This window comes from Pseudoliparis swirei, chromosome 2, assembly GCF_029220125.1.
Source record: "Pseudoliparis swirei isolate HS2019 ecotype Mariana Trench chromosome 2, NWPU_hadal_v1, whole genome shotgun sequence".
NCBI lineage: Eukaryota > Metazoa > Chordata > Actinopteri > Perciformes > Liparidae > Pseudoliparis > Pseudoliparis swirei.
In genome coordinates, this window is record NC_079389.1 from 3087971 (window position 1) to 3102011 (window position 14041).

The 14041-nt window shown below is 45.3% G+C and overlaps 1 protein-coding gene across 1 annotated transcript; it reads left to right on the forward strand.

Moving 5' to 3' along the window:
- The first annotated feature begins 3983 nt into the window (after positions 1-3983).
- Positions 3984-8279, forward strand: zic2a (zic family member 2 (odd-paired homolog, Drosophila), a). The gene is made up of 3 exons (XM_056431364.1): positions 3984-5545; positions 6857-7020; positions 7255-8279. The coding sequence occupies exons 1-3, from the start codon at positions 4579-4581 to the stop codon at positions 7447-7449; spliced, it is 1326 nt and encodes a 441-aa protein (XP_056287339.1). The 5' UTR covers positions 3984-4578; the 3' UTR covers positions 7450-8279.
- The last annotated feature ends 5762 nt before the right edge of the window (positions 8280-14041 follow it).

The following is a 14041-nucleotide window of genomic DNA, read 5'->3' on the forward strand; positions in this document are numbered from 1 at the left end:
ACATGATTTGTCAGAGAAATATGAAATACAAAAAAAAGCGAACCTGTAGAAAGTTCTTGCATGTCTAAATTATACAAACTATTTCACTGAAAAAAAGAGAACGTAAATTGGTGATTGGATATTATTACATTCAATTTAATTAAATACGCAAAGAAAAATTTGATACGTGTTTGCTATTTGTATTTTTATTTTATTTAAGTAAGTTAATTGCAGTTATTATATGAATACCACTCCCTTTCCATTACATATCAATAATATGACTGCTGCTATTCAAAAAAGCTTTAAATAGAATTATGGGTTCTGTAGGCTGTTAACACAATAAGTTACGAAAAAAACAATAAACACGTCATAAATTATTATTAGTGCATGCACTTTTTCATAATGCCCCCAAGAAAAAAATAATCCCATTAAATTGATTTCTCTTGGCTTAAATATATTACAAGTGAGGGCCGACCTTCACGTGATTGACTCACACCGGTAAACGGTGCCGTGCATTTACAATGTTTTATTTTTTATTATCAGCATAATTTCCCCAGCATCTGTCATGTTGATTATAAGAGAGGTTGTCAATGTCATACCTTGTATTTAAGTTGCCCATCGGACGGGTCACGCCGGATAGCCCGCGCGTGACCGCAGGACGGCCACCTGCCATCGACACGTCTTCACTCACCTTTACAATCGTTCCTCCGGAGCTGGACACAAAGTCAGAGTTTCTGTAACTCGAACAGAAGAAGAAGAAATAAAAACTTCAAGTGCATAACGAACAGCACATTTCCACCAGGGCCATGTTCTCTAATTGATTTCCACCGACAGCTTTACACGTTCTGGGGCCTGTTGCACGCGCGGCGATGATTTATGAACTTTATTAGCAACTGAAACAAATGCTCAGAAACTGGATGTCAAAAGTTATTTTTTTCAACTGATATATATATATATATATATAAATATATATATGACGAGCTATTGTCCAGCAAAACATACTTACATATATAATACTATTACTACTAATAATAGTAATAATAATAACATTGTATATGTGCTTTAATTAACAGTTCGACGCGGTTGTTCTGCCGGCTCCAGTTTATTGTTCATGAACAGCTGCTCCTATTTATTTGTCACATCTGTATTTAAAAAAAAAACATTTAACCCCCCCCCCCCCCAAAAAAGAAAGAAACAAAAAATATAATCCACCATGACCACGTGTAGTTATTTTTGTAAAATAAATAAAACATGCCCAGCTCCAATGAGAGCATCTGGAAACTCATAAAGCCTCGCGGAGCGGTGGGCGCACTGTTTATGATTTGTTTAAAGGGGGCCCTATTTCATACGCGTTACACGAAACACCACATTAAAAGAGTCCCATAATCCACACAGTTAACAACAACTATTCTATTTCTTTTGCTGCTAAATGTAGTAACGAATGAGCGGAAGTGGATCAATGCAGCACATCTCTTAACCCTCTAATGGGAGGGAACTCTTCTCCCAACTTTCTGGGAGGAACGGGTTAATTTGTATTGACTTATAGCTTCCTTATAGTCTCTCTCTCTCTCCCCTCTCTCCCTGCCTCGCTCTAAAACAAAGAGGCTTTGTCATAAACAGGGTTATTTTACCAGAAGGAGTCAAGAGAGCAACATATGTGGTCTTAAGGGGTCAGGGGTCAAACATCCATGAAACACAAGGTCACGGGAGCCACACAAGTATAATCTTCCAGTGTGTCAACATATTGATATTGTCATGATGGCGTGAGAGGAGGAATATTACGCCTTTGGCCCCTCAACTATAACGCGCACACGCGCACGCGCACTCACATACAGTGCGCCTTGATCGGGACTGCTGACTTTATTGATTACGCGCGTCATACTTCAGATATATCACAACCTATGTCCTGTGATTTAGGCTTAAAGGATCCGCAGGGCCGAGTCCCGGTGCATGTTGCTGGTACTAGAACCTGTTGAAATACGGGGGTCATGTGCCTCTCTGTACAGATATAATATTTGTTTTTCTTCCCTTTTCTCCTCTTTTTTAATGTATTTTCTTAATTTCGCTTTCCTCTCTCTGGGGAAGGGTTTGCTCTCCCCCCCCCGAGAAATAAAGAGCTTCTTTAAAGGGTCGGCAGACGTGACTTTGAACTTGGATCAGCTCCTGCGTTTCCTGTGGTGCGGCCTGAAATCGACTGGGAATAATGGCGCGCGCACACACACACACGCGCGCGCGCGCCCACACAACGCCCAGTCGGCCCCAGTCAGAGCGAAGAGACGCGCACAAGTTCACCCCCCGAGAAAGTTTGTCAACGGTTCCCTCTCCTTCTTCATTATTTGCCTGCGTGCTTAGAAGAGCACCTCAGGGCTGACGCAGTTGTGTGCGTGTGTGTGTGTGTGTGTGTGTGTGTGTGTGTGTGTGTGTGTGTGTGTGTGTGTGTGTGTGTGTGTGTGTGTGTGTGTGTGAGAGAGAGAGAGAGAGAGAGAGAGGAACGGGACAACTTGTGGGATTTTTCTGAGTTGGTGAAAATGTAAGTAAACTTCCTTTGACTTGTGGGTGAATGAGCAGATGTGTGTGTGTGTGTGTGTGTGTGTGTGTGTGTGTGTGTTTGTGTATATCTCCATTTCTCAGTGCATGCTTGGAATGGAAAGCTGCCAGTAAATTCCTTTTTTTCTTTTTTACATTTCTCTGTCGGTTATACATGTCGGTGCTGAAACAAGCCTGATATATGTTCTGGAGAACTCGGTGAGGCTCTTAGACCTGGTCCAGTTCAGGCTCGACCCCACAGGCCACAGAATAGGCCACGTGACCGCGGCGGTGCAACGTGAGAACCAGAACCAGCAACACATGGGCCCGTTAAACGAGAAAGAACCAACGACCAACAGTGGCGGTGGCTTACGGTGCACCGCGGAAGGCCCAGTTGTGGTTCTGCAACCAATGGACTCCACATGGAGCCACATGTGCTGCTCCAATCTTTAACCGATTATGATGTCCGCCTCTTAAAACGTAGAGACGGGAATGTTTCAATAGATGTGATAATGTTTCACATTTATGAAAACGTGTTCTCGTGCTTCTTTTCCTATAAAAAAAGTGGGAGGTGTTACAGGAAATACATTCAGCCCATTTCAACAACAAATATAAAGGTGTGTTCTTTGCATTTTTCGTACATTATGTTTTTCTTTTGCTAAGCCAATGAGGCTTAAGGCACCTCGTAGTATTATTTTTAGCAGAATTTGAGGATAAATACAAATATTTAATATATGAAACATCATAGAATGCTTTATGGGACTGAAGCCCGCCCCCTACACTGGCGGATAGGCGAATCAACATAAACATTTAGCCCCTAAATAGTGAATAATTAATTGATGGCAACATATGTAATAACACGGCTCTTTGGGCTGAGAGGAGAGCGTGATTATTTATAAATATATTTATATATATATATATATATATATATTATTACGAAATACTAAATACACTAAATGGTGGCACTACAGCATTATTTTTTAAGTAAAAAAAAAGAAGGAATTAAAAAAACAGTACCCGATTTCTTTACGTCGATACCACCGATATAATTATTTCTCATAAAATATTTCATTTTTTATTTTATTACTACACGTTGTAATATAAACAACCAACAACATGTCCTCTGCGCTGCCTTGTCGCGATCCCTCCGCTTGTATATACGCCCCCCCCTCACACACACACCCCTAAAAAAAGAAAAAGCTCTCCTAAAAGTAGGCGGTAATTACCAGTGGAGGAAGAAGAAAAAAATGGCGATGCGCTATTAAATCGCCCGAGCGCTACCTGCTATTGGAGGGGCACCTGGGATTGATGAGGCGCGGCGGCCAATAAGACCGCGAGGAGCGAATGAACGGGCTCCAGTTTAAAGGGGGCGGAAGAGGAGGGAGAGCCAGTCCACGGAGAAACAGGGACCCTCCGCGAGAAACACGCAGGCGAGCCCGGGTGAATAAATTCCATGCCCCCCAAAAAATATCGGAACGGCGGTTTTTTTTCCTCCATCTGAGATGCTCCGGTCACTCTAGCTCTGTGCGCGCACCGGACACCCAGTAAGATAATTATTTCATTCTTCTCCGAGTGCATATATATATAAATCTATATATATTTTGGGGTGTTTTTTCTCCTTTTCTTTGCAAAAAGAGGGGGGGGGCGGGTTGTTGAACGCGGCCAACTGTCGCAGTCGAGAGAGACGAGGAGGACGCGGGGAAGCTCCTCACTCCGGTTGGATTCTTTTTTTTGTTGAGGCTCAAGTTAACTAAGAAGTAGATCCGATAAGCCGAGCTGATTTCTCCTCCTCCTCCTCCTCCTCCTTCTCATTCTTCTCCTTCTGCGTGTGTATCTCCCCCTCTGCCTCCTCGTGAGCGGAGCAGTGGTCTCGAGTCTCGCCTGACAGGGTACCATGTCTCCAAGGTTTGGAAGTTGACTCGATGCTCACCACCATCTGATTTTTTGTGTTCCTTTTAACTTACTCGCCGCATAGCCCTCGAATTCATTCCAACCATCATCATCAACAACAATAACAACAACAACAACAACAACACTACTACTACGACTACTACTACAACAGCAGCTGAAACCATGTTACTGGACGCCGGTCACCAGTTCCCCGGACTGGGGTCGTTCGCCAGGCATCAGTCGGCGAGCGAGATGCAGGAGCGAGACTTGAGCCTGGCCCAGAACAGCTTCGTGGACTCCGCGCACATGGGCGCGTTTAAGCTCAACCACGACCTCTCCCCGGGACAGAGCTCTGCCTTCACCAGCCAGGCGCCGGGCTACCCCGCCGCGGCTCTCGGGGCGCACGCCGCGCATGTCACGTCGTACGCGAGCTCTCCGTTCAACTCCACCCGGGACTTTCTCTTTCGCAGCCGCGGCTTCGCGGAGTCCTCTCCGGCGAGCGGGCAGCACGCGCTCTTTGGCCCCGCGGCGGGGTCCCTGCATCACTCCCACACAGACACTCAAGGCCACATCCTGTTCCCGGGGATCCACGAGCAGCACGGCTCCCACGGCTCCCCGAACGTGCTCAACGGGCAAATGAGGCTCGGACTACCTGGGGAGGTGTTCGGCCGCTCCGAGCAGTACCACCAGGTGTCCAGCCCGCGCGCCGACCCGTACTCGGCGGCGCAGCTGCACAACCAGTACGGCTCCATGAATATGAACATGGGGATGAACATGGCAGCCCACCACCACCCCGGTGCCTTCTTCCGCTACATGCGGCAGCAGTGCATCAAGCAGGAGCTCATCTGCAAGTGGATCGACCAGGAGCAGCTGAGCAACCCGAAGAAGAGCTGCAACAAAACTTTCAGCACCATGCACGAGCTGGTCACGCACGTCTCCGTGGAGCACGTCGGCGGCCCGGAGCAGACCAACCACATCTGCTTCTGGGAGGACTGCGTGCGGGAGAGCAAGCCGTTCAAGGCGAAATACAAACTGGTGAACCACATTCGGGTGCACACCGGGGAGAAGCCGTTCCCGTGCCCGTTCCCCGGCTGCGGGAAGGTGTTCGCGCGGTCGGAAAACTTGAAGATACACAAGAGAACGCACACAGGTAAATATGACACGACGAGCAGGGCCTTTTAAAAAATATTATTATGTAATGTCTTCAGCTTCTTTATTTTTTTTATTGCTTTGTGTTTTGAGGACTGTGAGTCGCGCGCGTGCGTTTATTTCGCCGTTGTGGTTGGTGCCCCGCGAATTAAGATCTAATTACAAGACTAAAGTCCATAGTGTGTGTAGAACCAGACAGGGTAGATTTAGGAGCACATTCGAGAGAGAGAGAGAGAGAGGGGGGGGGGGGGTGAGGGGAGGGGGGGGGGTCAAATTAGTTAAAGAATAGCGGGATATTACACGGGCACATTTTAGTTTTAATTCTAATCTAAACAATCCTTCCAAAATACGTGTTGAAAATTGAAAATAAAATTCACAGGATCTACCGATGTTTTACATTGTATGGGGGGTGGGAGGGGGGAGATGGACTTTGCAAAAGAAAAGAAGAAGAAGAAACAAATTAATTGGGTCAAAGGGGACAGTGGGAGCGCGTTGCGTGCAGACAGGCGGGTGTAGTAAATCACATCAATTGGTCGGTGGAGGAGCCTCCACCCAGCTCGGCCCATCAGCGGCCGCGTGCATTTATTTGTGGTGTTGTTAGATTATTAGTATTATTTTACACATAATTGTTCTAATGGTTTGCGGTTTTTTAAATGTATTTATTGGGGAGACGTGGAGGTCGAGCAGTGTTTAAGATGAAGCCTAAAAGGTGCCAGACTTGGAGGGAAGCCATTACCGGCCCTCTTTTCACATTTATTTTGTTCTCCCGTGGACTTTATATATTTTTCTTCTTGGGGGAAATACATTACGGTGGTGGGTGGGTGCCATGGAATCGGTCAGGTGCTAATTAGATTTTTATTGTCTCCCAGGCAAATGGTTCGCCTTCTGTATGGCCTTACCAGCCCCCCCCCCCCCCTCTCTCCAACCCCCCTCCAAATCACTATGCGCATTATTTATGAACCCACCGCCCCCCTCCACGGCGACTCATCTCTGTTCTGAAAACAGCCTTAAAAACTTAAATATCGCACATGGTGGAGGAAGAGGAGGGGAGGGGGGGAGTAGTTTAAAAAAAACTGCCACCGTTTGCTGTGGATTTGAGGGAACGCGCGTTCACGCTGCACCTCATCTGGGTTATTTATTTAGCGTTTGAATTGTCACGCTGCGCAACTCCGTGTCACACACACACACACACGCACACGCACACACTCAGCTCTGCTGTGTTTAGAAAACACAAATACAAAATGGAAAAAAAATGAAAATTCTGACATTAATTCTCCCCCCCTCCTCCTCCTCCTCCTCCTCTTCCCTGCAGGAGAGAAGCCGTTCCAGTGTGAGTTTGAAGGCTGCGACAGAAGGTTCGCGAACAGCAGCGACCGAAAGAAACACATGCACGTGCACACGTCGGACAAGCCTTACCTCTGCAAGATGTGCGACAAGTCCTACACACACCCCAGCTCTCTACGGAAACACATGAAGGTAAGTAAACCAGCCAGGAAGTGTGTGTGTGTGTGTGTGTGTGTGTGTGTGTGTGTGTGTGTGTGTGTGTGTCAGGCCTCCATTATGATTATCATACTGGCTTTTGTGTGTGTGTGTGTGTGTGTGTAATTAATATAGTGTGCATGATTCATTCTCATCGAAATTATTTCCCTCGGCGCCTGATTGTAAATACTAATTTCTCTTGTCCCCCCCCCCCTATCCTCCTCCCCCCAGGTCCACGAAGCCTCCCCACCAGCATCCGAGTCCTCGCCGGCGGCCAGCTCCGGCTACGAGTCCTCCACCCCTCCGGGCCTGGTGTCTCCCACCGCCGAGACCCAGAACAACACCACCCTGTCCCCGGCCTCGGCGGTGTACAACGCCACCGGCCACAGCGGCCTGTCCTCCAATTTCAGTGAATGGTACGTGTAGGACCGAGCCGACACTCACTTCACAGCACTGGACCGTTCGGCGCGAAGAGATTTTGGGACACACGTGCACAACGGAGACACAAAACATTTGTTTGTTATGACTTTTTTTTTTTTCCACCAGGGAAGATTGAGGATTATCAACAGAGGAAAAGATGTATCATAGTCGAGGTGTATTTCATATTGTAAATAATTACTAAAAGCCCACTTTCCCCCCCATCGGTCGTGCTAGTTCGTCTTTGGTGTCTAGATGTTCCTTCAATGGTAGCTATTTCTCTAACTGGACTTTTAGTGCACATATTACAATAAATAAATAAAAATTGTACTATTATGTTGAATATTGTGATCCTAAGGCAAATTGATTGTACTATACTAAACATCTATAAACTGGAATGAGTGCCAAAGTTAACATTTAACTCCAACAACAGACCACAATATTACGGTTGTGAATGTATATTTTTAGTTTGCTGGGCTTTAACTTGTGATGTTTTGTGCTTTGCAAGTTTGAATTGTGAAATACTATCTGGAGGATTGTGGGGGAAATAAACCTTGTGCCGTTCAATTTTCTGTAACTACACACCCTTCCTTTTGTAAATATCAACTGCCATATTTATCCATTTGTAATTAAATTATGGTATTTACTTGCTACAGATGAAACAGTATTTATAAAAGAATGTTTCTTTACTATAAATATGTACAATTGCGAGCTAAACATGGGCAGTTGTTTCGTTATGTGCTTTTGTTCAAAGTTTTAAGAGGTGTTTCCTTCCTTATTGTGATAAGAATTTTACTGCATACAAATATAATAAAAAGGTGTTGCAAGTGCTAAATATTCCCATTTGGACTTTTTCCCCGTGCTCTCCGGTCCGGCTGCTGCTGGCGGCTCCGTGGCCCCACACGTTGTTTTGGGAGGCTCTTAGTTTGGTTGTTGGAATATTACTCCGGGCGTTCCCCGTTGCTCGGACTCGGACTCGTCCCGGCGTTGAAGGACGTCTTTGTGGTGGTGGGGGGGGGGGAGGCGGGATTTAAGGGAAACCCCAGGTGTGACGGGGAAGAGTTCACCGTATGAGCGTCTTCATTCGGCCTTCGGGGCTCCCTCTCGTGTCATATCTTTAAACCCACTTTACATTTTCTCAGGTCACCTATCGAGTTCATTTCAAAACTCAGCCTGTAAATGTGCCCCCCCCCTACACAGGTCAATGCACTGGAGCTGGTGAACTTGAACTTGACTCATCGGCTCATGGGCCCCGCAGCCTCTGAGCTGCATAGCTTCCCCAGGCTCTGAGCTTGTGGCTTGTGGCCTGTGATGGGGAGGGCCGGGGCCATCTGGATTGTTTGAAAAAAGAAGAAGCTTGCTTTATATTGGACTGCATTGTGGGTAAAAAGATACAGATGGCTGCCGGTGAGCTTGTGGCACACACACAGATCTGAGGCTGCGTGTGGAATGGCTTAGTGGGCCTATTTGTTCTGGCTAATATGGGATTTAAATGCAGGGAGAACACCAGTGTGGACGATGCTCGGCCGTCACATTGCTGTTCTACCATGTGAGCTTGGAGAGCTCCAGCACTTTGGCTGATACCCGCTGCAGGCCGGCTCTCGTGTGTGTGTGTGTGTGTGTGTGTGTTGGAGCTGTATGACTGCAGGCCGACGTTACACAGCCATGTGGTACAAGAAGGGCCTGCTGATCACAACCAGGGAAATCAATTAGATCCTACAGTAAAAACTGACGCTTTTGAATCCTTTCAATAACATATATACACATCACCGGCCAATCAAAAGAGGGCACACGTTTTTATTTTTAATCTTAAAACAAAAGCCCCAAAAAAAGCAAAAGTGTGCTAACTGAGATGAGCTTCAGGTGACCTCTCCGGCACAGGAAGGTCTGACCTGCGGGGAGAGGAAAGGTCACGCGGTGCGTCGATGCTGCTTCCTGTTCGGCTCCAGCTGCGCTGATATTGATCCGAGGAGGAGGATGCTTTTCTTCTTCTTCTTCTCACAGCTCCTCGTGCATTAGGTTTCTGCAGGAGTACTGTCGCACCCTAACCTGCCTCTCAACGCAGCTCGGGAGCCGGTGTCCCCTAAATATTCGGTGGAGTCTCGCAGGAGTCTCGACGCTTTGGACTCGGGCCAAAGTTCAGGTGGGAGATCCTCGAGGTCATGTAATAAGTTCAGCGAGCAATTTGAACCGTTCGGCATGAGCGTGTTTAGAAGTGGCGTTGGTGGGGGAGGAGGAGGAAGAGGGGGAGGAGGAGGGGTTAAAGGAGAGGACAACCTGCCGGGAACTTCTTCTACGCTTTTTTAAATTCACGTCCATTTGAGGGAGATGTTTTATTTATAGCACGATAACAATGAAACTAGTTCAAGCCTCTTTTTTATTTATTTATTTGCAGGATCCGAACAGCCGATGTGTGTTTAACGCCACGCCCTGTGGGACAGGTGCATTCAACAAGAGAACACCAGGATTAACCAAATAATAACAATAGTATTTATTTGGTTATTGTATTTATTCATGATGTGGGATTACCGGAACCATTTCATTTTAAAATGGAGGGGGACAAATGTTTTTGTAATATTTCACACAACTTTATCTGAGAGAGAGATAGAGAGAGAGAGAGAGAGAGAGAGAGAGAGAGAGGAAGCATACTATTGAGGTGGACGCGTTCCTTCTTTTTAATCCACACCGGTTGACTGAGGGGGTCACGTGTCCGTATTCGGGGGGGGGGGGGGGGGGTGAAGTCAGAGCCGCTCTGCGGGTCCTGAAGGCTCTTCTACTTGTTGGCGTGCACGCGGCAACGCGCGGCGACGCGCGGCACCTGTCAGTCAGCTCCGGTGAACGCGGTGGGCTCGACGTGAAGCATCGCGGTGTTGGTGGATAATGATAATGAATTCGCTTCCTCTCTCTCTCCCTCTCCCTCTCTCTCTCTCTCTCTCTCTCTCGCGCGCGCGCGTGCACACACTTGTTTTTCTTGCCACATTGGAGAAACAATATATACGGATGTATTACCCTAATACATGTTGTGTTTTTACATACATATTTCTCGTTTAATGGTTGGAGATATAAAACTAGAGCAGCCTATAACTCATCATAGATAATCGTTCTCAGTCATTCATGATTCATAACTGTCTGGATCCTGATCCGGTGTGAGGTCCCGGGACCGGGATGTCACATTTGTAATTTCTGATATTGGGCTATACAAATAAACGGAATTGAATACTATATGTATTATGTTACCCCCCTGATGTGTTTGTTAAAAGCACACATGTCGGTTGTTTCATGTTGTGTAGTGGAGCCCGGTGACAGGTTTGACCTTTTTATAGACTTCGATATATATATGACGCACGCGCAGGCCGTGGTGGTGCGCAGCATTTAGGGACTACAAAGTGACGTAATGCTCTTTAAAATAACAGACCGCTTTAATAATTATAAGGAACTGTTGTGAAATAATAATAAAAGAATAAATAGACCCAATGCAAGAAATATCAAAATACAAATGAATGGAAGAGATAAATAAATAAATGGCCTGTCCTATACGTGTATCATAACGAAATATATATATATATATATATATATATATATATATATATCAAATCATTAATTTATTTTGTAAATGACACAATACATTTTTCCCAAGTCAACAACACATTTTTCCCCTTAAAAATAAATATAGATATGAGCTGGCATAAATAATGAAATACATATTGCAGGTACAAGTTGCGCGTGTTTCCCCTGAGCGCGCTTTGTCCTCGTTCACGTGGAGACGATCACGCGACGCTCCGTGTTTTCAGGCGCTGCTCTTTTTCTTTTTAATGAATGTCTGCGTCGTCGTGAAACCTGTCAATACACACATTTAAATTATGGAATAATAATAATTTAAAAAAAGCTTTTTAAAGAAAAGCTGCCATAACGTTCGTATCCGTTGGAGCTCATTCGTTTCTTCCCCAGCGGGCCTCACGGAGAGGTGGTCGGCCCCGAGTTATGAGAGACAACTTCAAACAAACAACATCTCCTCCAATCAAATGAACGTTATTCATCTCACAGGAGCAGCGGGCCAGTTATCCGACATGACACGTGTTACTCAAGATTTATCAAAACTATTCTACAATGTTCAAATCATATTACTTATAAATAGTCAACTAATTAAAACATATTTAATATATATATATATATATCTTTTCTTATATATATTCTTATATATATATTCTTAAATATATATATTCATATATATATAATATATATAAGAATATATATATATATAATATATATATATATATTCTTATATATGTTTATATAATATATATATATATTAGATATGTTTATAATATATATATATATATATATATATATATATATATATATATATATATATATTGATGTGTGTATGCATAAAGGAGGCTGTTAGTGTCAGGGCCTTAATAATAATGATAATGATAATACTATTAATAATATCTCTCTGTGTCAGCAGTGCAGTATGGTACAGCTTATTACTTAGAGAAATGGATAAACAATGAGAACAACGACACATTGACCTCAGTCCAGCCTGCTCTTAAATGCATTGTTATTCCCTGTTTCTTGGAGGAAAGTAATCTTTCTCTCTCTTTCCTTCTTTGGCCCCTCCCTTATCTCTCTGTCTGGATCTCCCTCAGTCCGTCTGTGACATGGCCTGTGTTGTGTTTGTACTGAAGTCGATGTACAGTCTGCCTTCCTGTGCAAAGCGCGGCCCCCGCCGACCTTTCATCCGAGTTCAGCGGCCGCCTTTTCTCACACAGATGAATGTGTTTTTCGGTGAAAGAAGCCGGAATGGCTGTCACTTCTGCACGGCGGAGAAACAAACAACCCCCCCCCCCCCACCCACCCCTACTCCTTTTAAGGAAGCAGGCGCAGGCGCCTCCCATCGGACACAAACACCACAGAGTCAGAAGCACAAATAGCCTAAAAAAAAAAAAGAAGAAAAAAAGAAGAAGCTTAACACTCTCCCTTTCATGCAGGAAAGCTTGGCATGACTGGTCCTCTCATGCACACAGAGGAACACAAAGTGGAGCGCTGCAGAGTAAATGACATACTCCTGCTTGACTGAGGTGTGCTCATTGTTGTGGTCCCCCCCCCCCCCAAAAAAGTGTTAGAATTCAACTAATCCCTCACAAACTCAGCATCCTCCCCTGCTGTTGCTTTTGCAGCGAGCTTCTCAATATGGCTCCGGCACAACACCTCGCCGACTCTCTGTCCTCGCCACAATGGGTAATGTGCTGGTAATGCGAGGCGTCTTTCAGGTATAACTCTCCCAGACAGGAGCAGGTGTACCATCACAGACCAATTATCTGGAAAGACCAAAACGAAACCAACCGGGCACACACACACACACACAGCAAATAAACAAAATGAATAAATGTCTTCACAGTTCTTGCACATCTTTGTGTCCACGCATACTGCATCATGGGACGCGTCGCTGCGAGGGTGCAGGTGCTGTGAAGGAAAACAAAACTTGTCATTACTTGTCAAGACTTCCTCTTCCATTGGAAACGCTCGGCCGGGGAAATTTTCAATTTCCCCAACACCTGTAAACATGCTGTTTTAGCGCAGCTGCTTTGATCTTCAAACAGACCAGAGCTGTGCCCCGGGGGCCACGCTGCAGAGAGGTGACTGGCCCGGTGTGTGTGTGTGTGTGTGTCTGTGTTTATAGGGTCTGTGCTGCCAAGTAATGGAACATACCTCATGGACATTTTTTTGGGGCATTTCCATATTTTGGAAAAGTCTGTCGTACGTTCTTCGCCGTTAGGACCACCAGCTGGACCGAGACCATCAACGCCAGGCCCGCTTCGAGAGGCCCAATCAGGGCCGAGATAGCATGGGGTCAGACGTGGTGGAGGACGTTATATTAAAAAACTAAAGTTATGTTTAGACAACTAAACCACTTTAGTGAGATTCTATAAAAGCTCATCAGTTTAAAACAACTCTGCACAGTTAGGTCGAGGAGAATGTCCCTCAATACCACAGCCGTAACATCTGGTTCTGTGTTAGTGGATCCCATCCGACTCCATTTTAAAGGATCCTAATTTGACTTTCCATTTGATTTTTTTTGTCCCGAGCGACACTGAAAACAAACAGACAAGTGTTGTCCTCCGTACAGGAAACCGATTGTTGTGCGACCTTTGACCCGATATTAGTTCATTCTGCCCTGTGTGAAAAAACGTGTCGCCGGTGAACGGCCTCGACTTCCACCGCCGATGTGAGATGTCGGTCAACGTCTTCATTCAGTTTCATTTCAGTTTATTTTTATATCGCTCAATATCACAAATTACGAATTTTGGCTTTACAGTGTGTACACATGCGACATCCCTGACCTTTGACCTCACATCGGATCAGGAGAAACTCCCAAGAAATAGAAGAAAAAAACTTCAGGAGAGCAACAGAGACCTTTTAATATCAACAGACGCCGTCGATCTTAAAAGAAGTTTGTGATCGTCAATTAGTTTCATAATGGTGAACGGCGTCTGATGTTCTTTCAGTGACAACGCTTACAGAGATGTGAACCCCCCCCCCCCCCCCCCCCCGGTCCCTTGTTGATATCCCCAGTCTGAAAATACCTTGTGACACATCA